This window comes from Zonotrichia albicollis, chromosome 9 (assembly GCF_047830755.1).
Source record: "Zonotrichia albicollis isolate bZonAlb1 chromosome 9, bZonAlb1.hap1, whole genome shotgun sequence".
NCBI lineage: Eukaryota > Metazoa > Chordata > Aves > Passeriformes > Passerellidae > Zonotrichia > Zonotrichia albicollis.
The window spans coordinates 29,896,596-29,917,624 of record NC_133827.1 but is presented as its reverse complement, the minus strand read 5'-3'; the positions used below and the strand labels follow the sequence as shown (position 1 = coordinate 29,917,624).

At 38.1% G+C, this 21,029-nt stretch overlaps 1 protein-coding gene across 17 annotated transcripts in view; it reads left to right on the top strand.

The window, feature by feature from the left end:
* DLG1 (discs large MAGUK scaffold protein 1) overlaps positions 1-21,029 on the top strand; it is a 140,734-nt gene that overhangs the window by 5,343 nt on the left and 114,362 nt on the right. For 16 of the 17 annotated variants that reach the window (XM_074547157.1, XM_074547154.1, XM_074547155.1 and 13 more), the window contains exon 3: positions 9,245-9,411. In XM_074547157.1, the coding sequence (XP_074403258.1) occupies positions 9,245-9,411 (167 nt within the window). Of the gene's footprint in view, positions 1-9,244; positions 9,412-19,894; positions 20,459-21,029 lie in introns of those variants that run through there. The other variant, XM_074547173.1, reaches the window with a different exon arrangement.

Genomic DNA, 21,029 nt, shown 5'->3' with positions numbered 1-21,029 from the left:
ACTGGAAATCAAACACAGTTAAACACAAGCTCCTCTTCTGAACTGAAACCAAAAGTCCTTGCTTTTGGGGAAGCCAGAACTTCTATTTCAGCAGTATGTTAATAGAGCACGTGCCATGATGGCTCAGTTAACTTTCCCAATCAGCTCAGGCCTTCCCATTTTCAGAGGTTACTGAAGCCTTAGAGCCTTTCAGACTCTGCTGAGTAAGATTGCCTCAAGAATGCAGAAATTCTAGGCAGCAAGTTGAGGATCTTGTTATAGTCAGTGAATATTGCTGGAGTTTATTATTATAATGTTTTTATTAGAGGAAGGTTTGGGGACAATTGGATCTTTTGTAACATTGAATAGTACTGAAATTATTGGAGGTGCTAAATAGGTTATTTTCACATCAAAATCTTATCCTTGCTGCTCTTTTGTGACTTTTTCCCCAGACTGCAATGTCTCTGATAAAATATCTTTACTCATATTTGTGGCTGAAGCATCCATACAGTACAATCCTTGCAACTTTGAGATGTTCATCAATTTCTGGACAAGTTTCCTGAGGCTTATACTGTGGTTATGCTTGCTTTGGTCTCCTTTGAATACACAGAAGTTGGTCAGTTTTACAGAAATTTGACTTAGGCTTGTGTTTACAAAGGTTTTTAAGTTCTTGATTACTTTCATCCAGCTGGAGGGAGGATAAATATTTTAGTTGGTGCCCAGATGACTGGAATGTTAGTTCAGTCATTGTTAGTATGTTTCTGCTGTTAGTTTGTTTCAGTGCAGTTTATCTGAATGTCCCAGTCTTTGGAAGAACTTCATGTCTTACTCTTCAAGGAGCATAATAATAAGTAAAATAGTCTCATTGCTCCTCTTTTTTTTATTTTAAGAATTACTTACTATTTTGTATGTAGTGCAGTTTGATAGCTAGCTTGCTTTTTAAAGTTTTTTCCACCCTGTATTGCATGTGTGTGTGACAGGGCAATGTATTGAATTTTTGGGATTAGGTGCTGCTTTTGGTAGCCTAAAATAGCAAGTAAGTAGTAAGTTGAGTAGCTACTGGTATGCAGATAAATAGTATTGTGTCAAAAGTTTATCCTTGTGGTATTTCACTGACTGTGTGTTCAGTGGTGAATAGCTGCACTGTAGAATATATCAATTGCAGTTTTCTCTTCCCAGGGTTATCATTGAAAGGGTCTGCTGACAAAAAAACCCCACTTGTCAATAAATCTGCTGTTCATCCAGGGGCTGAAAAGACAGTAGAAATTTTGAATAATTGGTGTAGTTTCCAGCTTCTGGGAAAGTTTTCTCTCTGGCCTGTCCTTGCTTTATTTCCCATGTTCTTTCACCTCTTTTTCCCTAGGTGTGCTGCCTACCTCCTCCCCTGCATCTGTCTGTGTTCCTGGATTTACTCCTCATTTCCTTCAGTGCTGGGTACAGTGTAGGGGAAGGGGGGAAGCATGAGAGAGGGTATTTGTCCTGATCTTGGTCCTGCTTCCATGGTGGTGCTAGCAGCAAGGGCAGAACACCTTGTTCAGCTCTGCAGCTGGAATGCCATGTGCCCCCTGTGCATTTGCTTTGCCTGTGTTTTGAGAGATGGAGCTTGTTTTGGTGCAGGGGGAAGGAATCTTCAAAGAAACTGAACTGTAGCAGCTGACTAGGAGTCTCCTGGCACAGATGGTTTCCTGAATTATAACTAGGCCAAATTTGCAAGATTGTTAAGAGACTGCAGAAGGTGTAGGGCTGACACTAGAATAACCTTCTTAGCTTCGTGTTCTTTCCCCAAGTTAGGGGAGGCTCTAAAGTTCTCTGGTACAGCTTTTATAGGGATCTTGTCATGTGTGAGTATCTTCCCAGCCATGCCCTCAAAACAGCTGACTTATTTTGGCTTGAAATAAAAAAGTCAGCCTAAAACAGAGGAGCAGCAAGGAGAGCGTGTGAGCAAATTGTAAAAGCACTGCAGCTTTAGGTGGTTTTCAGAAACTTGGGTTAAAATTTGGCTGCAGGAGACACACAAGTGTTAGTGCTGGAGGAGATGCTGCTCTGTGGCACACCCAGCTTTGTGTTGCCACCACTGCCACAGAATTACCTTGGAGCCTGAGCTTGCTGCAGGTAGAAGAAACCAAAGCTTGTGCTGTCTCATCTGAGCAAAGCTGTGCACCGGTATGGAAACTCAGCTTGGAGGCTTGAGTGAACTCATCCCAAAAGAAGTTTGATTTTTTTGAATACATTTGTCTGGTGAGAAACATCATCAGTCCTATATACTGTCATTACCTAGGGGACATACTGCAATTAAGGCTTAAGAGTGAGGTCAATATGTCAATTTTTATCTGTGTGTCAGTTTTTCCTACCTTAATTCTGGACACACAAGATGCTGTGAGTTTCTGAAAGAAAATTGGATAGAGACAATGTGAAGCACTTTTTAAGGAAAGACTGGATGTGACCTGTGATATAGTTGACATGGTGGTGATAGATCATAGATTGGACTCAATCTCAGAGTTCTTTTTACCAATTGATTCTGTGAATATATAGTGAAAGATGTGTTAGTAACCAAAGAGGAAAATATCAATGAGTAGTTTGGGAAGTGTAAGTGGTCAGGCTGGTAAAGAGTTGAATTTGTCTGAGTGTAAAAAGCAGCTAGAGGAATAAAAGCAAACAATTTGATTAAGCACTAATTAATGAGAGCTGGAAGTGAGAAGTGGAAAATAACATCTGGAATTTGAGGTAAGCAAAGAAGTGTGTGCAGAAAGGATGTTCAAAGGACAGGACACACTTACTGAGGCTGGTAAAAGAGCTGGGGTTCAGTAGCTGGATCTGCAGCTGGTGGCAAAGGATTTTGTGGAACAGAATGTGTAGTGAGAAAGCTGCGCCATGAGTTGCTCCTTAAATTTTTAAGAAGTCTTAATTGTGTGCAGCAGTTTTAAAGAAGAAACAGATCTCCAGACAGCCAACCCTGAAAGAGGCTTTACAGGGGTTGTGATGAGGCTGTTTTTCACTTCTCATAATACAAATGCAAACATTTATTTTTGATCAGAGACACACCATAACAACACAACCATTAGATACACAAAGAGAATGCTTACTTAACTGTGGTCATTGGCTTGGTTAATGGACATGGAGCTTTTCTTGGTCTTTGCATTTTTTTGTTGATCACTGATTATGCAGTTTTCAGGCTGTGCTTTACTTGTATTAAATGGATATTCTTAGCTTGACATAGCAGATGAAGTAAGCATGCATGATTGAGCCTTCCTTGGAGTTAGTAGGAGTTGCTTTATGACTGAAGAATGAAAGTCTGTAGTGTTGGCAGACTCCTTTGCCTGTTCTGACAGTGATCTTGACTCTGTTTTGTCTGTATATTCGTTATGTTGGGCTGTTAAGAATTTGGCAGATACCATTTATCTCAGATTGCTCTGAACTGAAATAGCAGGTTGACCTTTGTTTTCATTCTAGTAGTTTTAGGACTTAAGTTTTGAAGTGCTTTGGGTGCTTTGGCAGGAAGCCCTAAGAAATAAAGGTGTCTTTCCCTCCCCTCCTTGATTTAGAGAAGTACTTCATTTATAATGGGATTGCACCTTTTCCTGGACAACACACAGGTACTCAAGTTCTTAACAAACCTGTTTTTTCAAATATGGGTAACATGATAAACAAAACCAGGCATTTGCATGTGCTCCATTTAGATGAACAAATGTCTGAGAAGAGGCAGACCAATGAGAGATGACAAAGGAATTGCTTGCATGGACTAAACAGAAACAGGTAATTTCTAATGGAATTCATAAGCTCCTTCGTTGCTTGCAAGTCTGAGGGAGGGCAGTGGCTTTGAGAGGTTCTCCTGAACAATGCTGGTATTGAAAATCTTTGTATGGTAAAGGCTGTATGGTGAGGTAAAGTTATCTAGTTTTTCTGCCTTGCTAGCTTTGGCTGAAATTGGTTTGTTCTGCTGTTGAAGATCAGAAAAAGAGCACCTGCTGAGGGCAGGATTTACTAAGTAGCTGAAGCATGTAAATCCTGGCCATGCTGCCGTGCAGAAGGACCTTGGCAAGCTGAGGAAATGGGAACCTCATGGAGTCACCCAGGTGGAAAGCAGTGCTGCAAGAAGGGATGTGGCAGGCCTGGTGACAAAAAGTTGACCATGAACTGTAAGTGTGCCTTGAGGCAAAGGTGGTGAATATTCTCCTGAGCTGTATTAGTCAGCCAGCATTAGAATTGTCAGCAGATAAATCCCCCTTTTGCATTTTAGAATGCAAAACATGAATTTAGATTTTATAAGAAAAATGAACAAACAGAAAAGAACCATACCTTCTTAAATTAATTCTTGCTCGTATGCAAAGCTGAGAACCTTCAGATAGGAATACAGTTAATACAGCATACACAAATAGGATTGTTAAATCACATATTTTGGTGGCAGTTTATACCTTTGTCCTTACATCATGCACTACACAACAGTTCACTGGTTTACATGGACAGTGTCCAAAGCAGTCTGTTATAGTAAATGTGTTACTGTTTTAAGTTCATGAAATGCTAAGCTCGTGTGGAATTTCCTGGCATTTATTTAAGAAAAACCATCTATAACCCACAAATGGTCAAAATGCTTAAACTGTAAAAATGCAAAGCCCAAAATCAGTTGGTTATTGTGATCATTAGAGGAATGCTTTCAATTTAAAAAAGAATAAACCACAGAATTATTTAAGGTGCAAAGGGCCTTTATGATCATTGAGTCCAACCTTTAACACAGCACCACCATTAAACCATATCCCTAAGCACTGCACCTACAAGTCTTTTAAAGTCTTTTCAACACCTCTTGGGACTCTAACATTCTTCTGGATATTTCCTCTTCCAATGCTTGACAGCCCTTTCAGAGAAGAAATTTTTCATCATTTCCAAACCTCCCCTGGCACCACCACCACTTGGTCATTTCCTCTTGTCCTATTGCTTGTTACTTTGATACAGACACTCATCTCAACTAGAACCCTTTTCAGGTAAATAGCAAATGCCAATGAAATGTAATTGGTTCCCTCTATACCATAATGCAAAGGTTCAGAATCAGAAGTCTGAAACTAATATAATATGAAAAAATCACATGGAGTTGCTTGATGCTTGTTTGAAAACCAGAACATATTAAAAGTTGGTCAGAAAAGTTCAGGGAGTGGGAGACTGAGTGAAGGGAATCTTCCCCATGGAGGTGTGCAGTGCTGACTGTTTCTTTCTCTCCTCACTGTTATGTTTTGTTGAGGTTGTTGTTGTTTGCTGACATTCTGTGCTTCACTCTTTCTTCTCTACTTTGCAGTTGCAGTTGATTTTCTTGTATATACTGTGTATTTTATATATGCTGGGTGCTCTTTTTTCTGTTACACTCAACTTTTTTTGCCCAGTTCTCAGGTTACCTTCTTTTAACCAGTAATTAGCAGTTGCTGAGTTGTTTGTAGACTTAAGGCCTCTGATACCATCCTGTGTCTTTGTTTTCAAGGCCTCTCTTGTCATGCTATGCCTTTGCTCTTGTGTGCAGCTTTTTGTTCTGAGGTCATAGGTAATCCATTCCCTACAGAGTAACCCATTTTTCTTGGTATGTATTAGCTGTTGCGCACACAAATGTGAATTTGTACATTCAGTCTGTGTGTGTGGGTGTACTTGTATTCATGTAAAAGTTAACATGTAGTTAGCCTTGGACAATTGTATGATGTAACACTTTATGATTTCACATATATTTATGTATACTATTTATGGAACATATGTAGCAGATATTTATTTGTGTGTTATATATAAAAATATTTATAGAAATAGGAGTTAGCTCACACAATTGTCTGAAGCTAGGTAAAAGCCATGCAAGTTAGATGAGTCACCAATCAGCTGGTCTTTAGATAGTTGGTGGTAAAGTTGGACAAGCTAAAACAAAGCTCTGGGCAGGCCAGGACAAGTGCAGAGCCCTGGTTATTCAGTGAACACAAGGCCCATGGCCTGTTAGCAGCAATGCCTTGTATGTAGGGTTACACCACTCCCTTAAGAAATTGCTGTTATAGGTATCCCATCTTTCACTTGCAAAGTTGCAGTTACCAAAAGGTTCATGCATAAGTGAACACAATGAAATTTTACCAATTTTAAGTTATCCTGATTACAAGTGCTCCCCACTGAATCTATAGCAAAAAGCAGCAGACACTGCACATAGCTGTACAAATGATAAGCAGAGGCCTTGTGTTTGATTTCTAAGGAGCAGGGAAGAAATTGATCTTAGAGTGGTGTCATGTTGCTGGTTGGAATCCTTGTCCTTGGAGGAAATTCTTTAGACAGAGTTGATGTAGTCTCTTGAAATGCCCTCAAATATACTTTAGAAAAGAAAAGGATTTGGTTTTGCAGTTAAGCTCTTCTTTTAATTACTGTGTTGTGGTTTTTTGTGAAGCTGGATCTCCCTTGTAAAGTGGATTTGGGTTTCAGTTTGTATTTGGCAGATAACTCTTGTTTGCTTTAAAAGTGAGCAGTTTTAGCTTCTGGTGTATCATGTTACTGGTGAACAAGCCTGTTCAAAGAGCAAAACTAAGATGAGCGGAGAATATGAGAAGGGGTGAAAATACACCAGCACATTTCTTTTAGAATGAAAAACCCCAGTTTGTCACCATTCCTTCGCTTTTCACACTACTAATAGGCTAAGAAATATATGTTTCTTTTGTGTAGGAGTTCTCCATTGCAGAACTGGTGGTCTGTCACTTGCTTTGTACAGGCTTTTATTTTTTTTGCTGTCAAACATATTTCTGATTTGGCTATTAAATGTGATTTTACTTGTAGGCAGACCAAATTCCAGGACGGTTTTCTCTGTTGCCTACCATTCATCACTTTTTGTCATTTTTGGCTTCCTAAAACTCTGTGCTCCTCTTTTTCAATGCTCCTTTTAGTGTTCCCCTCTAGTGTCTAAATGTTCCCCATCTGTGTTTGCTTTTAGTGTTGTGTGATACCCGGTTTGAATCAGTTCTCTGTAACTTAGTTTGAGATATAATCTCTCTTGGAATTAATATGTAAGAAAAATGCTGTAATATAAAAATAGCACATCCTAGCTTGAAAAGGGAATCTGACCATAAATACAATTAAAACTTAGTGTTTTACTACCTGCTATTTGTAATAATCAGAAAAATGTTAGAACTTGTCATGTGCTAATGCATTCTCACATCATTATCGTGTGTTCAGTACATATTCAAGTGTGTTGAAATATTTTGGTGAGCTGATATTTAGCTGTAGACAATAGGAAGGAATTTTTAGGTTTAATTTAGTATAGACTAGGCTTTATAGACGATAACTGTCAGGTTTTATTTTTGGGGACCTAATGTGTTCAGGGTTCATAGGTGGCTTGCCTATACTTGTACATACTTAATGTTTGCCTGCTGAGTAGTGAAAATGGAAACTTTTTTTAGAAGGTAGATATTATCATATAGACACCAAGTTTCTAGAAACTTTGTGGATTTGGAGTAACTCCAGGAAAAACATAAACTAATCCCCTCATTAAGTGGTGGATATTATGTCTTGCCATCTTTCGATAGCAAATCTATTGTGGTGTCCTCCATGGAGAAGTGGAGGTGAGGTATGGGAAATGCTGTGCCTTTTGAAATGAGAGTTGTGCAGGAGGAATAAATGGCTACCTCCACTGGCAGGGACTTAAAAGAGTAGTAGCAGAATTGAAAATCAGTGTCCTAGATTTCTGTTGCAAAACAGTTGCACAAATAACCCCTTCCCATAAATAATGTAGTGATCTTCCTGGCTTGGTTGCTGTGGATTGCAGCTATAGAACCAACTTAAACCACTGCCTATTTTAATACACAAAGTACTCTCTGTTGGGGGGGGGAATCTTTACTGGGTGTGCTTGATTGATGTATTGATGTTAATGCAGCTACAAGACAAATTTGCAACTGCGGGAGCTAATGTGAAAGCTAGATTTAAAGGCAATTTGTATCTCTTAGGCTGCTTTGCTCCTGTATATCTAGGTCACTTAATGTCTTCTGCAGCCCTCGCTGCTCTCTCTTCCAATCAGCAGCTCTAAGAGCAAGTATAACTTTAAAAATTAATGTAAGCTGTTGGTAGGAATTTGACTCTTGCTCAGAGGAAAGATACAAATGGAATTTGAGAATTTCAGTTTTCTGAACTGGCAGAGAGCAGAAATGCAGTGTCTATTAGAACACATAAGACTGGAATGCCAGCATCAGTAGTTGCAACTCTTAGTTGTGTAGGCTTTCTTTTGTGGGGTGGCTCCATAAAGGAATTGGTTATTGTGCCTCTGTTACTGACTCTGGGCTATTGCTGAAAAGCTACAAAACTGCAGCTTAGACTCCTTACTCATGGCTGGGTCTTATTTCCTTTGGCTTACTGCTTGTGTGTTTATCTTCTATGAATTTGGTGTGATTAAAAATCAGGAATTTGCAAATGTGTTTAGCAGACTTTTGCTTTGAATAAGAGACTAAAAGCTTTACAGGACAACTTCTTGCCCTTCCCTTAACCTATACCTTTTCTGATTTTTTTTTTTTTTTTTAAATGTGTGTGTTTATCGACGTGATTGCAGTTGTGGTAGCAACTTTGATACACCTATACTTCATAAGATCACCTTTGGTGCTACTTTATGGTGTGTTATTTTTATTGATGCTTCATGGAGTGAGTAGGATGTCAATAAACAATATAATACAGCCAAATTTTTGTTTCCCAGAAGTTTCCAGCTGAGTCTTCAGGGTTATAGAGAAAGCTGATAAGTAGTTCATACTATGACTGGCAATTCATACTGTTAAGTTTCATCCTATTTCTGGTACTTAGACTGAAAAAGCAGATGATGACTTATCCTAATCAATTTTCCCTTTCCTAACTTCTTGCAGCCTCTCTCTCTCTTGCTGATTTCATCAATATACTTCTATTTCTGTGGCCATTTAATTGAAACATGTACAAAATAGACCTTCTAATACTGCCCTTGAACAGTAGATTTCAGCTAACCAAAGGCTACATTAGTTGAAATTATGTACACCAGAACTTGAAACATAGATGCCCTTCCCTTCCACTATTCCACTGCAGTTATTTCACGTGCTTCTGCTGTTCCTGAGCTCCTGGGGTTGGTGGCAGAAGCCCAGAGTGAGGGGGGACAGAGAGAGTTGTGTGTGCAATGGGGGAGGTTCATGTGATGATCCCTATGAATTTACTCATGACAGATGAAGCCATATCTCATTTGTTTTGCAGGAGGAAGATGTAGTTAAAATCAGAATGTGAGAGTAACTATCATGCCTAACCACAATTTTTTTTACATGTTTAGATATTCAAGAGTTTTATGAAGTGACCTTATTGGACAATCCAAAATGCATTGATCACTCTCAGCCATCTGAACCAATACAGCCTGTGAATACCTGGGACTTCTCCAGCCTTCCAAGCACAACAGTGACATCAGAAACATTGCCGAGCAGCCTTAGCCCCAGTGTAGAGGTATGAGATAGAAATCTGCTTTTCTTGTCGAGACTATTAGTTCAACATAAAATAAGTTTCCTTTATTTTATAAAATATTAATCTTCTAAGAAAATGTACATTATTAAGATCAATAGTCAAAGGGGATTTAATTATTGAAATGTTTAATAACATGTATGCATTTTGCTTAGTCAAAAATTTATAAACTCGTTTGTCAAATGTACCATTAAGTGACCATTAAATTGGATTTATGCTTTGATTTTGGAACCTCGCTGACAGGTTTAGTATGCTTCTACTTATCCATACTTGTGACTCTTGAGTCATTACTTCATTAATTATTTGGGAAATCTGAGGCTGTGTCTTCCTGATTTGTAACCTTTTCAGTCTGGTCATAAGAAGTTCTCTGTTGCTTCTTTATCTATGTTCTGGAAGGACTTTTTTTTTGAAAAGTATATGCAGCCAGTTGTCACTAGTGAGTGGTGAGAAAACTGATCAGGAGAATGCACACTGATGTACATTTTTGACTAAAACAAAATCCTCTGCTCAGTTTAAACTTAGAATGTTCCTTGAAGATTTTTGCATCAGAGCTATTATTTGTCCCCAGAGAGGTGAACCTAGTTTGAAGTGTGCCCTGGAAAATGTGCAGGTTTCTCAGGAACTGAAGGGCGATTCTTTGCTGATCCATTTTCATGAAATGATTGTAGAGCTCAGGAGGAGCACTGGGGGAGATCAGCTGAAGGACTGGAGCCTGTAGGGAAGCTCAGGAACTTGCACTGCTCAGCAAGATAAAGGGGCTGGGATGCTTTAATGAGTGAACCTTTAGCAGGGGCTGTTGGGACTGTGGAAGAAGGTTCACTTAGCTGCAGATCATAAGTGTGTGATGTGCTAATGAGTTTGTACAGCTGAAAGAAAACACTTGTGCTCATTCTAGCTTTTTTCAAATCTTGTTATTTTGAAGCTGGTATGAAATGCATCAGAAATGCTTTAAAGGAAACTGTAGATGAAATCCAAAACTTGTATTCTTTTGGAAAGTCAAAAATGGCCAGTGGATAAAAGGTCAGCCAAGCCAGGATCATGAATTATATATTGCAAAGAAAGCCATTGAAATATCTTTACATGAAAAAACTGAGTAGCCTAGGAATACTGTATTTTTCAAGTTTGAAAGTAATTGAACACTGAGGAATTAAAATTCTAGTTGAACTTGCAATGTGGGAATAGATTATTTTCTTTGATTTTTTTGTGAATCTTGGTAACACAAGATTATTATTAAAATTTAAATTATATATCTCTGTGGAATCTATTACCTGAAATTGCATGGAGAAGACCCCTGTCATCACAGTCACCTTAATGAATTGTCATGTCTGGAGAAAATGGGGTAATGCTAGGGTATGTGAGAAATAGAATGGGAAAAAAAAGGCAATTGAGATATTTGCCTGTATGCTATCATCTAAATCTAAGGCTTAGAGCTCTGCAATGTCCCTTCCTGCAGGTATGGTGGGAATGGCATCTCTTAGAAGCAGGAGGAAAAAGGAGCTGAAGACAGGAGGGCAGGCAAGGAGAGGCAAGGCTTATTTTGTCTACTGGGCTGTTTTAAAATAAGCTGGTTCTAATGTATTTCTTGTCTGCATGTGCAGAGAACTTAATGAGGCAAATTGAGAGTCATTGCAGTTGCCCTTAGTCATGGTGGATGGATGAAGTTCCTGAAAATGGCAAATGGACAAATGCTCTATTTTAAAAACAGAATATGTAAGAGTAAGCCATGAGAGGGGGATTTAGGTTTAACTGGTACAGGGAATGATTCTACAGTTTTTTGGTAGCTCCTTGAAAGTCGTGAATGAGCCAAATAATAGCTGTCATAGTTATTGATGACAGTTTTGTCTAACAGTTTCTTTCTACTGTGGTAATAATTCTTGTGGTAGCAAAAAACCATAAATGTGATAAATTCTGACTTGAGCAGAATTTTTGACATGGTTTAAGAGGCTTTCTTTTGAGGTAATGTATCAGTTAAATTTTTTCAAAAATGCATCCTGGTTTGGGTTATTAGTGAAAGCATTCTGTTAAATTAGAAATTGAATCATGGGAAGAGAACATTATGTTGCTGCTTCACCAGCTAAGAGTAGAATGAAGCCCTGGGCAGTTGAAATAATTAATGAAGCAATTAATGTCCTACATTTTGGCTAAGCTAATGGAGCTTGAATAGTTAACAGCTGATTTCTCAGGAAAAGGTCTGGGTAATTTTAGAATCTTAAGGTGAGTCAGCCATGGCATGTTAATAGATGAAAAGAACACATTATTGACATAAGTATGGTATAAAACTTTTCTACTTGGTCTGCATAAGGCTTTGCTGGAGATATTGTCAAATTTGAGGTACCATGGTGTGAGAAAGATGTTTAATTTCAGTGTTTAGAAGAGATTGACATGGAGGATCTGAAGACTGGAAAGAAGTGAAGATTGGGAAGGTTTAGCGCTCCTTGAAAGGATTGAACACTTAATTGGGAAAGAAGAGGTTTTCCTGTATTTATAGAATGTGAAAAATATTTTGCTTTTGTACAAGATGTACTAGACTTAAACTATGGAAATAGACATACAAAAGCATTTCAAATATTTTCTTGAGCACCAGAATAGCCTAGTACATGGCCAGTCTCCCTTATTGAGGGTCTTTTGAGGCAGCATAGTGGTCTTAAAGGGCTTAAATGTTTTGGAGTTTTTTTTTCATCCCTGTAATGCACCTAGAAACAGTGTAATGGAATTGAGCATTCATGTCCCTATCAAAATATTTTGTTATTAGTAAATATAGTCCAAATTCTAGCAGACTGGGCTTGAAGCACATATTTGTTGCTATGAGATTTGTCTTATGATGTTGCCACTGTAGGGTGTTTTGTGCTCCCCTGTAGGAGAAACAGATTTCTGAAGTGGGGAATAGTGTGTGATGTTAAATCCAGGCTTTGTGATTATTCACTCCCAGCCCCCCGCAGAAACTGTTTCAAGCCCTTTACAAATGTAGTGTTGTCCTTGGATCTTTCTCTGTTGTAGATGAAAGTGTAACATAATTACAAAGTTGCATTTTTAGTGTTTTTCTCATGATTAGTTGAACTGCCAGGAGCACAAGGCCCTGTCCATGACACTGCACCAGTGACAACAGGCACATTATCATGGCACAGTCACTGATGCATTGAAAGGAGGAATTGCCTGATTTGGGAAAGCTCACCAGAGGTGTGAGTGTCTGTTCTCAGCTGCACTGAGTGCCTCTCCAGTCCAGCCTGGTGGCCATGCTGGTGTTAACTAACAGAACCTGATATGGTGTGGATTCCTTTATTTTTCAAGTGGTCCGGACTTGAACATTTATGACATAGTTGCCTGTCTTCCTTCATATTTTTTGTCTTGAGTATAATGTGAAAATCACAGTTGTTTGACTTTTAGTATATGAGCATCAGGTTTTAGATTTTCTTCCAGCATTTAAAACATAGCTGCAGGTATTGGTGTTGATCCCAGTTCATGTGAAACTGAGAGCAAGCTTTTCTCTCAGTCTCTGTCACTTACAGTAAATGTTACCTTGTATTTCATTAGCTAGAATACTGTTCCACCTTCCAATACTTCCAGTTGGAAGGTGAACAAATTTGAAAAATGTTAGTTTAGCATTGGTTTCATTTTTGTTTTTCTAGTATATCTGAATGTCTTAGTTTAGCTTTCAAATAAATATGAAAATTGTTACATAAGCATATGTACGTTTTTATCGACCTTAATTCTTTCTTCTTCAGCAACTGTTTTTTTTTCTTTGTATGCCTGGTGGGCAATACTTCTCCCTCAATATTTCAAAATTTATTTAAAATTACAAGGAGAAATTCTTATGTATTCACAGTTTATATTCCACATACTTGCTATGTATATTATGTGAAAATTTATGTTTTAATGCTTAATGCATTTCAGTTTCAGTAATGCTTTTTTTAGCTACTTAGGATATTAAAAAAAAAAAGATTTTATATTTGGTTTTAATAAACCCAAGGGCATAATAATTCCAGTACAGCATGTGTTTAATCGAGTGATTTGTTTTGCTAGCTGAAATTTACTAGAGGCTGGGGGGACTTGGGCTTAGTATATTGGATTTTGTTCACAGCTAGCTTTTTTAAAATAAATTCTCACTTTTCAGACTTTCAAGGCTGCAGCCCAGTTCAGTGTTAGTTCATTAACCAGACACAAGCAGATTGTATCCACTTTGAGATTATATTAAATCTATTCTGTGTTTTGCCAGGGTGGTGAGTCCACAAGTGATATGAATAGAATGGCTTTTTTCTTGCTCAGACATTGTTAGCCTTTGAAGTAATGTATTTCAACCCTGTTTCTTTTACCTTGCTGATATTGTTTTGCTGTAGTTACTGTGGGCCAAATGCATATTCTTCCAGCTGACCCTTCGATGGTATATGTGAGAGTGGCTTGAGAGTGGGAATATAATGCCCCCCTAAAGAGATTAAGGATTGAATTACAAGAACTTTCTACACAGCTGACTTTGGGAATGACTTTTTAGCAATGTGTGCTTGTGTATATACATAGAATAGTGGTATACAAGCTTAGGTTGCCTGAGGACTTCTCATGGCACGTAGCCTACTTCTGTTTTTCCCTTCCTGCTCCTGAATCCAAGACTGGAGTTTGAAATCCCCATAGGCTGAGTATTAGAGAAAGTTGGAACTACAGATTAGAAGTTTTCCTGCTCACAGCAATCTGTTTTCTTTTCCATGCTCTGTATTTCTTGGAACATTATTTAACAGTTTTATTTATTTCAGTCTCCAGTACAAAGTGATGGGGGAGAAGAAACCACTGGAAAAAAAGAGAGAGAGTGATTCAAGACAGTGATAAAGCAGGAAAGGAACGTTAATCCTTTCAGTACTGGGAAGTAGTTTAAAAAACCAAACGTATGCAATCTGAAAAGGACGAATGGTTCATCCCTTTCCTGGTGTGCATTAAAGACCGAGCTCGAGTGTGCCTGGCAGAGTGAACAAATGTGAAACACGATCTGGGGCTGTGTGCGAGCCGAGCCGCGCCGGGAGCGGCCCGGGAGCCGCTTGCTGTGATCTGTGGTGCCATCTGTAGGTGGGACACTTGTGTTCGACAAATACACCGTGAAACTCCAATCACCGGGAGAAATCTCTCACCTAATGGAGTATTGCTAAGGAAATAGCCTTAGCAATAAGGCTGTTTGCCTTGTGGCATTCTTTTTTATCTTTAAATCTGTAGGATCTGGTTTAGTATTTTAATTGTTTTAAACCAGAGAAGTTGTTTGCTGTTTAGCTTGAATTTAATAGTAGCCACAATAATTTGATTTTAGATGTTGGAAGAAAACCCACTGAACAATGTCTCCAAGGAAATTTTTTGCTTTAGGACATGGAACTCAATCTGGAGTCTCTTACAGTTGGATGAGGACACCTTTGTATTTAGTGAGTAATGGCTTCTGAAGGACTTTGGTCTGACCTGTGGTTTTCCCATCTATCTGCACATGCCTGTGTGTTTAGTGTCTGGCATGTAGAGACTGGCTAGCTCACTCTCTTCTAGGGCCTTTTGCCAAATTTTTTCTCCATACAAAGAAAGCAAAAGAGGAAGTAAGGAAACAGCTGATATGATTGCAATTTCAGCTAAAATTTGATGCCAAGGCAGAGTGGAAAGGAAACTCACTCAATGTCTTGCAATTACAAAATAGCTCAGTATCATCTATGAGGTGTGAAGGATTTTGACCAGCTAAATCTTGAAAATATTAAAAACTGGAAATGCAAAACTTTTCTGGTCAATCTGTTCCAATGCTTGACTATCCTTATGGTGAAAAAACTTTACCCTGTTTTTGATTGAAATTTCTGTTTCAATTCATTTGTAGTTTCTAGGGGTTTTCTAGATACATTTCCACATGTACCTGGCTTTGTCTTCTGGCTAACCCCAGTGTAGGTACTGGAGGGCTGCTTTTAGGTTCTGAACTCTTTATCCAAGCTTAAACAAGCCCTGTACACTCATCCTCTCTTTAAGGGTCAAGGCTTCCAAAAACCCTCTCACCATCTTAATGGCCTCCTGCAAAACTTGCTCCAGGTTATCAAAATCCTTGTATTGAGGCCCCAAAATGGAATGCAGTGTTCCAGATGCCCTAATTAAAGTGTCAAGCAAAGGGAAATCATAGTTATATGTTACTACTGGCTGTGTTTCTGTTATTGCAGCTCCTGTTCACCTCCTTTGCTGTTAAGGCCTGCTGCAGGCTTGGGTTCACTTTGCTCAGTATCTGTCAACATGAATATTTTGAAAATGGGTAAAATTAAACTAATCTAATTTTCACCTACAATAGGGAAAATGTCTTTGTTTACAAAGCAACCACTAATGTCTTCATAACCTTTTAAAAATTGTGATAATTTTGTGTAACTTCTTATGAGATAAGCTGATGTAGTCTGGAGGAAAGAATTTTGGATGTCTGGTTCCTAGTGCAGTGAAAAAAATCTGTGTTGAATCAGTAGCAGTTTGTATTCAGAATGGAATGGTACCTCAAGCAGTTTATCAGGATCTTAGTGGAAGTCTTGTAAGGAGATACCTGTGTATGCGGAGTGAATTTTAAAGTGCAAGATGCTCTGGTTCTGTTTTTCTGTTTCAACTCCATTATCTTCACCTACACTTTACAAAGTCATTCTTACCTGTTGTATTAACAAGCTGTTCCAATGAAAATCCCTGACCTATTGGACTATGTTCAAATACCTTCTTTGCCTTAATATTTATAAAGATTCAATGCTGGTTAGCTTGCTGATATGCTGTGTCTGACTGTTGTACTCCTTGTTATTGCACTGGTCCTTTATACCTGTATCTGTATGTGTGTATTTCCCCGTATTTATATCAATTCCTTCTCTGCACATGATGTGCATGTTTTATTTCAGCAGCTAGCATAGTCCTGGGTTACTCAGGAGCTTCATGGCTTTCTCTGTGTTAACTTTACAGTGAGGAAATGGTATTTGGCTTGCTATGTATTTTGCCTTCAGTACTTGAAATCCAGACTGTTTGTACAAGGAAAAGAATGTAAGTCTTGAACCAAAGCTGAAAAAGTCTTCCAGGGGCAGGCTCCTGGTCAAAGTGAATTCAAAAGCAAATAAACGAAATCCAGATGCTCAGTTCAGGATGTATACACAAGCAATAAAACTCTGCTGTTTCCAAATGTCTCAATTTAGAAGTAAATAGACAACTTAGAAATTCACTTTAAAAAAATCTAATTGTTTTTTATAAACTTGTAATAATTACATCTTGCAGCCAGATACAAAGACAGCTATATAAATTATGACATCTTACACTTCTAGTGCTTTCTTTACTAAAGTAGCTGAGAAAATGCTTGCAGATATGATAGTGCTTGATCTTTACTGAGTCTTTGATATGTCTCCTCAAATATGCTGAGGTTGAGCATTTGACATTCCCTTGTGAGGCTGAGCTGAGCCTGCTTCTCTGGTTACACCTGTGACAGCTCTGCTTTGTGTGGCTTCTCTCATAGAATCCAAGAGCAAATTAGCATTTAAATAACCACATGTACTTTTAGATTTGTGCATAGATGAAGAAATTATTTATCTGCAAAATCAGTATTTTCCGAAGCATTGTTCTCATTTGCATGATTTATTTCTATGCAAAGTTTATCTGTGCATGAATTTTTCTTCATTTAGTTATCTGGTGGTTTTGTGATAGAATCTGCAACACTGGAAAAAGAATAAGCCCGTGAAGGCACAAAAACATGACTGCCAAACATAACCTTCATAAGTTAGAATAATAAGTAAGAATTCATAAGTAATTTCAGGAAAGAAAAACCCATCTCTTACCTTTGTGTGAGAAAGAGAATCATCCTTGGTTGTTTTTAATATTAATGCCATGAATAGTGGTGAATGGAAATGCATTTTTGCCTTCTGGCCAAGCTGTATAGAACAGTTGTTACTGAGATCACTTGGAGCTGACAGGACAGAAAGATTTATTTTTAATGAGAATGAATGACACTGAAGAAATCACGTTTCCCACAAATTCAGTAGAATAATAGTTAATTTAATGACTAACAGCACTATGTGAAAATGTCTTACTCTTCAGTGCATGAAAGGATGACTTCATGTATTTCATGATTGTGATTCAGGTTTTGGTGTGTTCTTTAATATCTTTCTGTTCCTTCTCACAATACAATTTAAAGGAAAGAAGGTTCTAAATTATTTTATGAAATTGTTTAATTGCAGTAGTTTTGCTTCTGGATTTTTTACCTATATCTCATTTTGAAAAACATTCTTCTTGTATCCAAAACTTGCACATACTTGCTTATTCAAGGAGTTTTATTATGTTTTCAAGAAGCTGTATTATTTTTTATATGGAAATGCCAAACCACCTGAATGCTTGAGTGTTGGTCAATATTTTTTCAACGTTTATTTCTTCTATATATACAGTTTTTCCAGTGGAAAGGCAGCAGAAACTGCTTTTGGGCTAGGAAATACTTGTTTATGCATAGCGCTTTTATCTTTGTGTGCTTATCTCTCTGTACACTGTATTTATGAAAACGTGTGTTGGTGTTTGCCACAAAATCTTTTGGTCTGCTGTTATGGATTTTTTTTTCCCCCTGTGTGTGGCCACTGTTAGCTGAAAATGGGTCTTGAGAGAAGCATGTACAGTTAGCAGGAGGATTTTTAATCCATCATAGTGGTGCAGTGCTTGGTAAAGGGCTCTAGTGTACCTTGGTTGTGCATCCTGCTCTGATTTGTGCGGTGTATGCATTACTACATTTCAAACACACTTGGTATGAGATGACTTTGTCTGCTCTGGAGTGTTTTGAGTGCCAGTTCATGATGAGCAGCTTGATCACAGATCCTGAGCAAAGAAATGCCTTTTCCTCACCTCTCTGGTGAGGTCTCTTCTACATCTCAGTCTGCATTGGAACTTGAAGCAAGTTACTTGCTTGCTATGACAGGACCCATTAGTCCTGGGTCTTGTTGGAAGGGTGGTGGCAAGTGGGAGAGGAGAAAAATGATATGATAATGACCCTTAGTTCCAAAAGTGTCCCAAAGAAGGCAAGAGAACAAAAAATTGAGACTAAAAGTGATTGGTTCTTGACATAAGCTATTTGTAGCCAGGAATAATCTGCAAAAGCTTAATCTTGTGCCAAGGTGGCTGAGAGAAATTTCAGTGGTGAGCAGGATTGTTAATCTTTGCCCTTCATGGACAGAGCATGAGGGACAAGCCAAGTTTCCATGTGCTATTGGTGTTCCTAAAGCTGTTTGTGCAAGAAATGTGCATTTGGACTGACTGCATGTCTTGCATTAGTCATTGGAGATGACTGGCCTAGGCACTGGACACGTGCCAAGTTACCTAAAAATGCATTTCCTTTAACTTTTTGGATACTTGCACTTTGTTAATTTCTCTGAACCTTATAGTCTTCCTAAAAGAGTACTTGGGAAATGCAAGAATTTCTTTGTGAGATACCTCATGTGCATTCAGCTATGAAGATAATCCCTCCCTCCCTTTTCTGACACAGGAATGTTTCATCAGCCTAATTTGTTCTTTTTTGTTTTTTGAAGTTAGAACTTTTAGCCTTCTGTCTGGGTTCAGCCAGTTTCAGCAGTCTGAAAGATGCATATTTTTTCCTCTGATGCTTTGTAGCTGTGAGAACTCCACCTAGGTGGTCATAGCAGAAAATCTACACAGATTTTATAGACAGTATAAAAATGAGAAATATCTTTGGCTTGACTTGGACATACAAGGTAAAAGTCATCATCTTAGTGGTTGAATGGTGTAAGATCGGTCTTAAAATTCCATTCAAGTTTGTCCTATAAAGATATCATCCACCCATAAAACAAAATGTGTGATTTTGGCAAGATTAGTTTCTTTATATACCCCCTTCATCCCCTCTAATAGCCCCCCCAACACCACTTCTCCCAGTATGTACAGAAGAGCTGGGAGCCAAGTTGCAGAAAGTTTAAAGGGAGTGCTCTAGATACACAGTATATTCTAGAATTGTTTTGGTGCAAAACGCAGTCAGTTGTACATCTTGGGGTAAAAGCAGAATGATACAGATGAGATTTAATAGCTTGAAATTAGTCACTGAGTTTTTTCAATATACTTCATTGTGTTTGCAGCAAAGGTGTTAGTGGGGGACCTAATAGGACAAGACAGTGGGAGCTGAGTTTACAAGCTGCTTTCAATGCCTCTTGTGGGAAATTAATGTAATAATGTCCTTACCAATGGATGGAACTGTCAGGTTAGTGTTTCAGAGTGCACAGGAGGTTGTTTTGTGCCCAAGAGTTAGACTTTTCCCAGCTGTGCTAATTAGGCACAGAAGACAATGCCTGCGCATTCAAACTTTGCCTTGTCACAGCATTACAGCCTTACAAAAGGAAATGAAATTCTAGGTTAATTCAAGGCTCAAAATAGCATTTCTCTTGCAATATGCATTACTCTTTCCTTGCCACTTTCTCCTCTCCCTGATCTACATGGAATATTCCATTCATTACTGCTTAGGAAATCAGTTATTTTGCAGTCTGCAAATGCTGAAATGACGTTAGGGGAGAAATACTTGTTTGCAACCAAAACTATTTTTGAACAAACGCTTCATTTTAGAAATCCTAGCCAGCTAAGAAAAGCTGAATTGAGATTTTTTGCTGTAAAATAATTTTGTATTGCATTTCATCAAATGATTCCCTGTGATGCTCATGTGTTAGGTAATCCTGACAGAGGAGTATTTGAAATAGAATACGAAGAGGTACTTAACTGGTATGGAACAGGATTTGACATCTTTTGTGGAATATTTGCGAGGATACATTTAACTTCTTCAGACATAGATAACCAAAATAGGTTAAGAATTTTTCATGAAAGTTAAAGCATTTGTATTTTAGCCTGCTGCTTTTTCTCCACGGTGTTTCTACCTCTGAATGAATCCAAAGGGAAAGCTGGCACTCACTCAGCTGTTTTGACTATTAAATAAGTGTGCTTTTTCTCATTCTGTTGAGATGGTGTTTAGCTGTGACTGAACATAAACCTTTTAAATGTTTGGAAATATACCTGCTATGCTGAAAGGATGGATTGCTTATGCATTGTAACAACAAAGGTAAGACGATAAAGCTTTTGATTCATGCCTACAATCTCAGAAGTTCTTATTGCATCTTTCTTCCAGTTTTTACTACCTGTAATGAAAATGCCTTGATGGTTTTCTAGTGTTGGTCGTTTTTAAACTTTAAACTGTACAGATCGTCAAAATAAATTCCGTAGTTGTTGCTAAGAACAATCATAGATGTTAATGCTTTGAGGACCTAATTATGCACATATTGAAAAGTGTAGTAGAATGATTTTTTCCCTCTCATTCTGCAGTAAGGCACTCTTTTGTAAAAATTCGCTCTCTTTAAATGTGCTAAAATAGTAGTTTGCTTTTTATTCCAGAATAAGAAATTCCAAATGATGTTTTACATAACCTTTATCAGGACATGTTTAAAATAATCATCAAAGAGAAGAAGATGAATCTGGCAAGTCATGTTAGGGATGGATATAATTCAAGATGCTTTATTATTTTGACATCTTGCTGCTTGGAGATGAAGACACCCAGATAACTTAGAGTCATTATTTCTGTGCTAGGATAAAGTTTTATGTAAGTTTGTTTTTAATGCAGTCCACTTGTAACTGCA